A 12,435-nucleotide genomic window follows, 5' to 3' on the forward strand; every position below is an offset into this window, starting at 1 on the left:
TACTAGTACATTGATATTATACTTGAACATTACTTTAGTATACTTGATCAAATGAACTTGACGTATACTAGTTTTTCGTAAGGGTGTTCTTGAGCAGATCAGTTCAGAGGACAATGGGGACAGATCTGTTGATGCTCGAGGTTTATTAGCACAGATTGACCTTACAATCATAGCCTTACTGACAACTTTCCAAAAACTCCTTGGAACCACAAAGCGACTCTCTGACCTGCTGCAGGCCCCCTCACTTGACTTAGCCATAGCAGTTGATTTGATTGAATCACTTCATGCTACATTTCAGGAGTACAGGAACGAGACATTTGCACATGATTTGTGGCAAGAAATATCTGATACAGCCAAGCTGTGTAATGTAGCAGTTGAAAATGTCACAAAAAAAGAGACAACAGAGAGTGAGCTCAAAACTGGGTGGGTCTCATATAACTTGTACTATAGGCCTACGCAGGGGTGATGAGGACAAAAACTCATTCAGGCAAAGGTTACTGTACCCAATCCTAGATTGCATCATGAGTAAGATGGACAGAAGGTTTTCAAAGTCAAACTGTGTACTCATGAATGGGATACAGGCACTGAACCCTCAAAGCTGTACATTCCTAGACAAGGGTCAAGTCTTACAATTAGGTGATTTGTATGGCAGTGATCAAGAGGACTTGACCCATGAGCTGCATCAGGCCAGAAGGGTTGTAAAGATAAAGATGGACAGTGGGGCAGTACAATTGGGAAGTGTTACAGACTTCACTGTATTTTTGGAACCCTATAAAGAGGTGTTCCCTGACCTCTTTAGGCTTTGCAAGGTTGCCACAGCTATCCCAGTGAGTACTGCAGGCTGTGAACGGAGCTTCTCAGCCCTGAAGCTAATAAAGACACACTTGCGGACCACCATGGTTGATGGTAGGCTTAGCCACTTAGGTGTGTTAAGTATTGAATCCAGGAGAGCAAAAGCTTTAAATATGGATGACTTTATCAAGGTTTTCGCCAGCTCACACAAAAATCGGCGCATTCAGTTGTTTTAACACCAATATATAGATGGGCAAACAAATTGTAATTCATTGTTCCATGAATAAATAGTATTTAGCTGAGAACTTGGATTTTGGATGTTAACAGCTATAGAAATAGATGGCCAAAGATATTATGTTTGAGTTGTTATTGTGAAAAAACAAAAAGTCTTGAAGGTGTATTTTTATGTTTGAGATGTTTGTTTATTTATATTTGATTTTATGCAAATAAAAAGAAATTTGATGTAAGAGTACGGCCTTTGTCCTTCAATTTATGAGTATGGTGTTCGATGCATGATTTTATGATGCCACCCTTGAATTAATCAGTGCTCCACTAAGGCCACCCCTGTTAAAAAAGTCTAGAATCGCCACTGTACTGAGACCACCTCTTCAAGCAGGTCTCAGTACGCTTGTCTGGTCCGCTTTTGGTGCGCATGCGATTGCTGCTTTCACACCTGCTCAAACGAACCGCACCAAAGGGGGAAACGAACTCTGGTACGATTCAACCGAACTAAATGAGGCAGGTGTGAAAGCACCCTAAGTTCTTTGGAACTTCGTAATATGGGATCTGTCAAAGGAGAACATAGTAGATACGCAGCTCGAGCGCCGGGGAAATTCTACACCGAATGTTCAGCTCACGCCACTGACAATCAAACATTTTAACAAAATGAATGGGTGTGTAAGAAAGTGTGTGCACCATCGATAGGTCTAAGTTCAAAGGCAAAACTTGTGAAATATCTAATACGCTGTAAAAATAAATAAAAGGATTTTTTTTTTTAAAAGAATTAAACTGAAAATCCATTTTTGTTTCTTTGATCTAAAAAGTATTATACTTACAAAGACAATTATGTGAGAGTACCAGAAATTTAAGCATTGCATATGCATTGTTTACTTGACATAGATACAACACAATAACTTCATATGACAAGTTTTTTACTCTTAAAAAAAGCTGCAAAAAAAAAAAAAAAAACATTTTATTGTAAATGAGGCTGAAATTGAACTTTCAGACCAAAATTGGGGTCTAATTCACATTATACAACTGAAATGGCAAACCTGTAGATTGACCACTAGAGGGCAGAAAACGCTCAAACATCACTGTTTCCTTCAGGATTAGTCCACTTTTAAATACACTTTTCCTGATAAATTTACTCACCCCAATGTCATCCAAGATGTTCATGTCTTTCTTTTGTCAGTCGAAAAGAAATGAAGGTTTTTGATGAAAACATTCCAGGATTATTCTCCATATAGTTTATTTCAATGGCTACCAACAGGTTGAAGGTCCAGTGCAGTTTCAGTGAAGCTTCAAAGGGCTTTAAACGATACCAGACGAGGAATAAGGGTCTTATCTAGAGAAACGATCAGTCATTTTCGAAAAAAATACAACCGTTTATGCTTGATAAATAAAATATCGCATTGAACTTACTTAACGCTTCTGCATTCTTCAAAACGCTTACGCTGAATGTCCTAGGCCTTCCCTATTCTACTTGCGGAAAAAAACTAAACTGGCGCCGCGTTCGTTCCATAGGTAGAATAGGGAAGGTGTAGAACATTCAGCGTAAGCGTTATGAAGAATGCGGAAGCGGAAAGTACGTTCAATGCGATATTTTGTTCATAGTTTGACCATTTCTTTTAGGCTTTCTGACCCCAAGACACAACTAATCTCCAGCTGTGATCCTTGGAGAGTCTTAGGCCACTCAAACTATCCTCTTCACTGTGCATTGGGATGATAAAGTGAAAATTCACAATCCAATTTTGATACCACAGCTAAAACTATTAGCTTAATATAATTTTAATAGCCTACATTTTTAAAGACAAGTAAACAGTCAGTAATAAAATAATAACAAATAATATCACAAGCAATAGCACAAATAATGCAATGCAATAAAGATACAAATGTTTAAGTACAACAATTTAATAAAGTAGGCTAATTAAATAAATAACACTTAATATTCTTCATATCCTTTTTAAAGAGACGGGCATTTTTCGACAATTTTGTGTGAATTTATCCGTTCTTCAAGCACATCCTTTTGCTTGTTCTAGTGCTTGAATATTTACAGTGGAAAGGCTTACATTTTCATGATGATGCAGCACTGACCATCAACTGTTCAGAGCATCGTTCATGTTCATGTTCTCACAACATTGCATTGTCAGAATTCATAAAAATTTTACCGGCCATCTGACCACTGACAGTTTCATATACTCACGAACACCGATTTTTACTCTCGAGTGTTATTTTAGGCCCTTCTCTGCAGGATAAACTGTATGGTAATTTAAAATTCAACTCAACTTAAACCACAGAAGCAAACCCAACCACCGTAAAACACGAAGAAGCAGTCACCGTTATACAGAAGTACTTCTGTCGGCTACACAGGTCCATGTATGGTGATGGAAAACAGCTTATGCTACCACCACGCTATTGAGAAATGTAGTTAAACTAGTAACGTCAAGTACCTACCCAACAAAATTTATCCTAAGAACGTTTTCCAAATGTTCGGTTTTGGTTATGGAAACGTTAAAATGTCCAATTTCTTAATGTTAATAGAAATCATTTAAAGATTAGTATGACATTCCTGAAACATTCAAACACCTGCTGTTAACAAGCAGAATCACTGAAGGAAAGAGAAACAACAAGAACACAAACCAGACTTCTAGCCACAGCCTTAGATGAAATCTACAGAGGATAAAAGAAGACATTAAATCTCTCAAGATCTCAATAGAGGAGGATTAAACAACTCCACAAACAGCATTACCAGCTTCACTTATTATTAACCAGATTGACTTTATTTCTGTCACACGTCTACAGAAGATCATATTGAGAATTATCATTGGTTTAGATGTTGATGTTTGAATGAAAATATTTTGTTTGTAGTTACCATTATGGTGATCAGTGTTTACTTTTATTGGGCTCATGGTCCTTGTCTTTTATTAATTTATTCAACTCTCTCCACATATGTTGCCCTGTCTTCCACCATACTGTCAAATGCAACCATTTGTCTGACACACCCAGACATTTTCGCTTCTTCTTTTGTTTAAGTTGATTAATGTATATCTTCTTTACACAACTCTGATGCAGTTTATTCACAATTCGTTGGGCCTACGTGTGCCCTCCACCATCCATAGCAGACATTTCGGCAGCTCTTTTGAGGTAGGCAAGACACAATTGCTTCCAGTCTCTGTAGTTTGCTGCACGACAGTTTCCTTTCAAATGTTGTTGCCAGTTCTGTTATGGTTGTACACTTACATAACAGTAAAACAGACACTCAGATCGGAGCTTAGCTTGAACACGTCTTTTACTGCGCAATTGCAATTATCACATTCAACACTAGAGTGCACAAATGCAGAATACCTCTTTAGTTATTGACTCAATACACATCAGTATGTTACTGTAAGAATTTTGACGTATTTTACAGCAAGGTTTTACAGTGTATGTAAATGTAAAACCTATTTAAAGAGCTTGTTCCACATTATTAATTTCAAAAATCAAAACAAGTGGATAGGGTGGCCATTATCTAAGTCTAAAGTCTTTTGCATTACATTTTAATCCAGTTTGTTAATCCAGTGACTCACCACATTTCTATTTGATTCTACCCTGGTGGATTGTCCAAAAAGGCTTCTCCAGGGTTTTCAAGTGTATGAAGTTCCTTTGAAAGACACCTGTATCTGTGAGGGGGAGATGAATCTGTAATCCAGACCTTTCGCTCTGAGCTTTTTCTTGACCTTGTTGTAGCGCTGGCATTTCTTGCTGACCTCGGCTGAAAATCAGAAAAGAGCATCACTCGCTTGCCTTTGTACAGAACCTCTCTTTTTTCTCTGCCCACATTCAATACTCTGACTTTGTCTTTATAGTTAGAGGATCTTTATTGTTAATGCCCTCTGCGGTGCTTTGTTGTCTGATCTAACACTTGCGATTATGTGAGCCCATTCAGTGATGAGCGAAAAGCGAAGCAGTTCCATCCCCAACACATCAGGAAGCCTTTTTTTCCCAGAAAACCACACACGTCTCTGCCTTCAGCTTTCTCCCGCAGCCCCACCAGCCTTATGTTGGAACACCAACTGCTATTCTCCAGATTTTCTGTTTTAGCCATAGACTGTAAAAAAATATGGACGTAGTGTCCGTGACGTCACCCATAGAGTTCTGAACAGAAGTTTTGATGCAAAAATGAGGCCGCGGCCATCTTAGCTGCGCGTCACCGCACGTCACTCCCGGATAACTGAAAATGGGCAAAGAGGCGAGGAGGTTGTTTGAGCTGATGTGACTGGTTGCTGAAACCACGCCCGCCTAGCTTGACTTGACCATGTTAGCAGCAAAGGAGCTATCTATCTATCTTAGATACGATCTAAAATATTAATGAAGATAAGTTTTATCATCAGAAAGTTATAAAGGTTTACTGTCAATCTGCAGTGTTTTTTAAGATATAGATGCTCCAACACCAGTAGTGTTGGGTACGTGTGCAAATAACAACATGGAAAATCAAAATGGGACTTCATACCTTTATAATGAAATAGAGATCGCGAGATGAATCCAATCTGTGGCATTTGGGTAAAATAGTCCATTGCAAAACAAAAAAAAAAGTTTTTTTTGGACAAAAAATTACTTTTTGTCCATGAAATATTGATATATCCAATTTGCATCACAATGTTCTGCTCTCTGTCATCGTTCTTCAAGAAAGGATGCAATCTGAGCAGCTTACTGTATGTTGTAAAACTGTTCACGATCGTATCTAACAAACAAATGAGCCGTGTCCAAAGTATAATACAGAAATACGGCTGAGATGCCAAATCCAGCGGCTGGAATTAACTGAGGTAAAGTGACGGCTCACAGACAGCAGCGGCATCTACCTGTCACTCAAGTGACCACGCCCTTAATTATGCAGAACTTTAAGGCTTAATATAATTTAAACGAATGAGTTAGAAAAAAATTCACCCCCTCACAGTTGTCATGAAGGGCAAAATTAGCAGTATAGACCAAAACCACAATTTGAACCAACTTATAAACATGTTTTTTTCTGCTATAAACTTGGCCAATTTAACATGGGACTCAATGAGATTCTGCTCTCTTTTGGAGCCTGTCCCTAGCGGCCAGTCGATGAATTGCAGTTTAAGTCACTTCCGTATTGGCTTCACGAGAGACTGGGGGAGGTTGCCGCTTGGTTTTAGCAGACAGCGACTTTATTTTGTCATCCAACATTTTAGCTGTAGATTGCAGTTTGTTAACTGTATCCTCGGTAGGGATGGGTACCGAAACCCGGTATTAAATTGACCCCGGGGCTAAATTTTGAAAGACCGGTGTATCGATAAGCTCTGACATTAACGGTTCTGCTATCGGTACTAGAGAAATTATGAATAAAATGCACGTGCATTTATTATTGCTATATAGACATTATCTTGCAGATTCCATCTCGCCAGAGTCGCCAGCTGTTTCTATATGCAATAATATTAGGACATTTGTCTGATGCATTTTTGCTTTCGCATGAAAAGAGATCGCGCTCACGCAGCGGAGTTACAGCACGCGCAGCCGCTCACATGAAATCCCTGTTTAATGGTGACGATGGAGGACAGATCTAAACAACTAAACGTCTGCTTACACTTTAGGCCTGTGCTTTGATATTAAGCTAGTTTTATTTTTTATTTCGATTGTGGCTTCTAAGGATCAGAAAGAACATATCTGAGGTAAAACTATTAAAAACTAGCCACGTTTCGTCTAGCACACCTTCATTCTCTTCACAGCTGTGCGCTTTCGTTCCTCCCTAAACTCAAACATAACGTAAGAATCAGCACAGTCGGTGATTGTTGTAAAATGCAGTCTTTACTGTTGCTAAATTGCAGTAAAGGTTTGATAATTATCATCAACGTTTAAAATGTTGAAAGCACAATAATCCACGCAAGAGACGCTGTTCCTCAGGCTGAATTGCGGCGCGCGCTTCAAAACGGATCGCAAATAGACAAACAAATTACACGTTGTGCTTCAGGTGCACGTCCAAACGATCAAATATACACAATAGTATGTTAAAATGACCGGATTGGAGCGTGTTTAGCTACTTAAACGCAGTTTACATCGTAAGTGTACATGAACAGCTGGGAGAAAATCCGATGTGTGTTAATATATTGTCTTAAAGTGACAGCAGTCATCTTCTGACGCCCATCAGTGTTAAACAACAGAATGCAAAGAGAAAAACACTCACAGCACTTCTTCTGAATATAGTTAGCTTTAATAAGATTTAATATGTTAATTTATACTGTGAAAACCATGCAATGTTATTTTACATTTGGTTACTTATTTATTTTATAGGCTAGGCCTATATTACTTACATGAACACAAGAACAAATAAAAGCACTTTATTTCATTTGTGTCTTTGTTTTATTGTATTTGGCAGTTTGTTTCTTTGTTCATGTTCTTACTGTATCTTATATAAAACACCATAAATGCCAGACACTATATAATATAAAGCAAAGTTAATTAAGCTCTTATAGGCTATAATATATATATATATATATATATATATAAACAAAAAGTACCGATAAGAATACCGTTAAAGTACCGGATCGATAAGCAGTATCGGTAAGAGTAGTAATACCGTTAAAAACTTAATGATACCCATCCCTAATCCTCGGTCTGAGATATTCTCTCCTCTGCTTCTGTCAGTCTAGCAGAGCCGTCACCTATTTCGTTCTTAACATCCGTCAACATGGTTAACACAGCTTTGAGTTTCGCATAAAAATCAGACTTTAATGACATAATTGCTTGGAGGATATTAACTAAGTTTGCGGGTTTAATTAGCTTCAATGTCTATGTGTCTGAAGACTCGACCTCCTTGTGGTCTGTGGAGCCAGAGAGCCCTTCATCCCGATCTGATTTAGGTGCTTTCCCTCCTTTATTTTTTGACAATTTAGGTGCCATTTTTGTTAGGAATATATGAAATATCAGTGAAGACTTTCTATTAGAAATGCAAAAGCAATGATTTATGAAATTGGATAACGATGCAAGATAATGCTACTGCTTAAGAAAGTCACAGTTCTCATGCAATATTCCCCATATTGCATGAGAACTGTGACTTTCTTAATAATGTGGAACAAAACTTCTGGTAATGGTGTTGAGATAAGCGGTAGCATTATCTTGTGTCACCAGTTCCATCTAATTCCATGAATAACTGCTCTTGCATTTCTAAGAAAAGTATTCAGAGTGAATGAAAAGAAGTGAGTGAATTCAGACACTGATGAACACCTGATTAGCAGAATCACTGAAGGACAGAAAAAAACAAGATCATAAAAAAGAGAAGAGACGAGCAGAAACACAAGAACTACAACTGACTTCAGACACACTGAGTGTGAAACCAGTTCACAAACCAGTTTGATATTATTTCTTTCATACATGTACAGAAGTTCTTGTTGAGAATTAAGTGGGGTTTAAATGTTGATGCTTTATTGAAAATAATAAAGTTACCATTATGGTGATTAGTGAAAAAGCCAAGAGAAAGTTGATCAAGTGCTTTTGGCTGTTGTGATAATCATCTTGGAGTTGTCTGATTCGCTGATCTATTTCTGTGTCTAATCTTTGATTTTATATTTATTGATTAAAATATCTCTGATTTTACAGCATGAAATCTAGTAATATTTCAGTTATTTTAAAGGATTTTTAAATCATATAGGGCATAAAACATTTTGAGCTTCACTTAAACACACATAGACATCAACAGTCAGCATATGAATCTCAACAATGTTAACAATCAAAAGTTTCATGTCAGTTTCATGTTCCCACAGGAACATCCTGTAGTGTCCACACTACAAAGAGTAAAAGTAACATTGAAGCTGTGTTGCAGTGAGATAATTAAGTGAATATGAAGTGATTGTTGAGCATTATTGATGAACACCTGCTGTTAACAAACAGAATCACTGAAGGAAAGAGGTAAAACAAAAACATAAAAAAGAAACACAACTGCCTTTATACATTATTACACTATTAAGCATAGCAAGTAAAAATGTGGTGTTTTCATGCTCCCATCAATCTAAAATAACTGTTCAACTACTAATAACTATTCAAAATGAATTATGACAGTCAAATTTGCAGCAAAATTGCATAATGTTTTATGCATAATGGTTTAAAAAAAAAGTTGCATAAAACTATATTCCTTTTTTATGATCTGATCAATATTACTTTGAAAAACTCAATCTCACATGAGCAACAATGGCTGTATGAATGATCTTCTGTCCGTCGCTGATTATGTGTAGTTTATAATGTCCATAGTGTTTAGATGTGATGAAGTGATGACAAGAGATCCGGTTTTGTGCTCCAGTTTCAAACTTTGAATCTTTCTTCATTATATACAGTAAGCAGTCCTCATTGTTTGTTTTATTCACTGTAGCTGTTAGAGCAAATTCAGCACAATTGCGCTGTTTGAAATCTGCAAACTTCCACAATATCAGCTCAATTCACTGTTTCAATAACAATGTCGTGTGACAGATTGTCCTTCTATCACTCATACTCACGTTATTTTATCTTTATTCACAAGCACATCTGGATGTTAAACTTGTGTAATGCTAGTTATGTTTTCATCCACATATTTTATGGAAATTTTGAGACATTGCTAAAAAAACTGGATGGAAACTGCAAGATGTGGATAGAAAACATATGAGGCTGATCAGTTTTTAATCAATAAGAATACAAACGAATTAACTACAATTTAAATACATTTAACAAATAAAGTCCTCGATGTGCAACACAAAAACTCACACTGTTGTAGTTTGGACTTCATAGGCCAAACTCAAGTCCTAAAATTCATTTGATAAGTTTTTGCATATCAAATTTAATTCCACGTGAACAGACTGCCTAGGAGGAGATAAAGAAATAGGTCTTCGATAAAAAATTTAAATGGTGGAAAAATGTAACAGAGGAAGCAATTCTTGTGATTCTAGACAGAACGCATGAGAAAACAGTCCAACAAGCCTGCAGTCTCTGCCTATATGGGACTCTCAAAACTCCAGAAAAAACATCTTTCGTCAGTAAATGTTGTAACCCGTATATGAGGGTTTTTTATCAAGCAGCTGCTTCTTATTATTCGAAATTCACACCATGGCAGCTCCAAGTAGATGGATCTTGTGTAAGACACTGCCCGTGTGTAACTTCCTCTTTCCATGATGTTATATTATGTGTACATCGTGTACACAACTAGACAAAACAAGAAGTAGGAACCTTGTACACACAAAATCAAGACATGCATACATACATTTACTCACGCACATCTCATACTTTTTACTATATTTCTTAAGGGTAGACAGGGGAACTGGGTTAAAAAAAAAATAATATTACCATACTTCTCCAGTGGATTGATTACAATGCAAAATGCAAACATTTTTTGTACTACAAGTTTTCTCAAATGTTATGTTTAAATATGCAAATTATTTACTTAAAAATGCACTAATTTGCATAAATTTCTAGTAAAAATCTCAGCATTGGATGAAGTCAGGTTCACAATTCCTGTTTCATTTTTTGAACATATTAGTGTCACAGGCACAGGTTTTTCTTTTAAATAAAATGTTGTATATAATCTGGCAAATTATATATGAACAAATCCTTCTGTGAAAACCTTCAGAATATAGATAGGAATAAAACTGTAAAGTTTGGTGTGTGTAAGTGCTTCTGATACAGTATATGGCTCAGTGTATAGGAGAAAAAACTCATTTTGAGAAAACGGCCTTTAAAAACATGTATTTTAAGTGCCAAAAAATAAATGAAAATAAATATGGTTTTCAGATGTTTTCTTACCACTAGTTTGAAAAAACAACAACACTTTACTAAAAGCCCCAAAATTGAAAAATCAGCATTTTAGCCTGTATGCCTCGCCTTCATATGCCAAATATGGTGAGGTTTGACATCTGAGTACTATGATTGGATGCCCAGGACATCCTGGATGTTATTTCCTAATATTGTGTGTATAAATATGAACCATCTTCATGAATAAAGTTGAGAATGTAATGGTATTACACCGTCTCTGTGTCTGCCTGATCAATCTCCAGAGATCTCAAGCTGCTGCTGCCACACATCACAGGAGCTGAAGCGCCGTTATCAGCTGATGACTGATTGAGGCTTTCGATAGTCTACCTAAAAATTAATCTAACAGTAGCCTTTTCTGTGAACGTGAGTGAATATCATCAGGCCAAACATTCAAGGGTATGTAAACTTATGCCATGCGTTTATGATGTTATTTCAGCATGTCCTTTTACTGCTGCCTCTTACTCTTCACTTCATTCTCCTCCAGACAGAAAGAATGGAACATCTACACACCTTTCTCATTTTGCTCTTCCTCTTCTGTTCACCGTGGCTGAGTGCTGGAACAACCTTCTTGACCCATCATGGAACGCAGTGTGAAGAAGACTGCAAGCCGGACGGTGGTGAGTACAAGTGCAAGACTATTGATGAAGATGGACGGAGCCAAACTTTGTACTGTTCACCTCAGGAGAACATGGACTACATGGGCAGGCAGTGCAGAGCTGACAGTGCGTGTGGAAAGCATGGAGAAGACTTCTACTGGTGCAGAATTAATGACTTTACTTGGGGATACTGTGGGCTGGTGAAGGACAACGAGAAGATCACTGAAACTGGAGAAGTCACTCACATCATCCCTCGACATCGCAACAAGAGACAGGTGCCGTTTGCCTCTGTGCGTGACCAGAATAATCGTGTAACAAACTTTTTTGAGGAGCCAGCTAACATCTTAAACGGCAGACAGTGGAGAGACGATGCGTTAGGCTTAATCAATCAATGGAACAATGGATACTTGAGGACTCGGGCAACATCTAATCTGATCAGATCTGATGATCTACGTATTGACTTGCAGGGCTCCTTCCCACGCAACAATCGAAGGTACTACAACCTGCAGATCCAGAGAAATAGGAGACGGTCACCTCGTGAAAGCACCACTATTTCTCAGATCATTGTGGCTGATGGAGTTTCGGAAGACAACATCCGCAGAGCCTTCCGGGAGAGCTTAGATCGCCAAGCTCGGGTTCGTGTTGAAGTTAGTTAGGGTTGCAAAATCGTTAGAGCTATTCATAACAAGACAACAGGAATTTAAATAATAATGATCACACTTTCTCAACAAGTAATCTTATATATTACAGTAGTATATTACTGTACATTACAACTATTGTTTAAACTGAATCTCTTGCCATTCTGTTTTGCTTTGCTTCTTCTTTTACTGTTCTCTCAATAAATGACTGATTTCATGCAAACTAAGCAGCAAATATGTTTTCTGTGAATCATAACTAGGTTTCGCACATCAGATAATTGAACTCTTTTCCTGCCAGAATTGTTTTTTTTTAAAAGTTGCCAGCCACTGCCAATGCTATTGATAATTTTCACAAAAATGTCATGGCTCCCAGAATATTTTGTTGTATGACTACCTGAACATGCAATATATCAAAAGAACAG

At 37.4% G+C, this 12,435-nt stretch overlaps 1 protein-coding gene across 1 annotated transcript; it reads left to right on the top strand.

Moving 5' to 3' along the window:
• Positions 1-10,946: 10,946 nt before the first annotated feature.
• On the top strand, positions 10,947-12,236 carry LOC125263515. Its single transcript, XM_048182512.1, has 2 exons — positions 10,947-11,175; positions 11,264-12,236. The coding sequence occupies exon 2, from the start codon at positions 11,273-11,275 to the stop codon at positions 12,029-12,031; it is 759 nt and encodes a 252-aa protein (XP_048038469.1). The 5' UTR covers positions 10,947-11,175; positions 11,264-11,272; the 3' UTR covers positions 12,032-12,236.
• The last annotated feature ends 199 nt before the right edge of the window (positions 12,237-12,435 follow it).

This window comes from Megalobrama amblycephala, linkage group LG2 (genome assembly GCF_018812025.1).
Source record: "Megalobrama amblycephala isolate DHTTF-2021 linkage group LG2, ASM1881202v1, whole genome shotgun sequence".
Taxonomy (NCBI): domain Eukaryota; kingdom Metazoa; phylum Chordata; class Actinopteri; order Cypriniformes; family Xenocyprididae; genus Megalobrama; species Megalobrama amblycephala.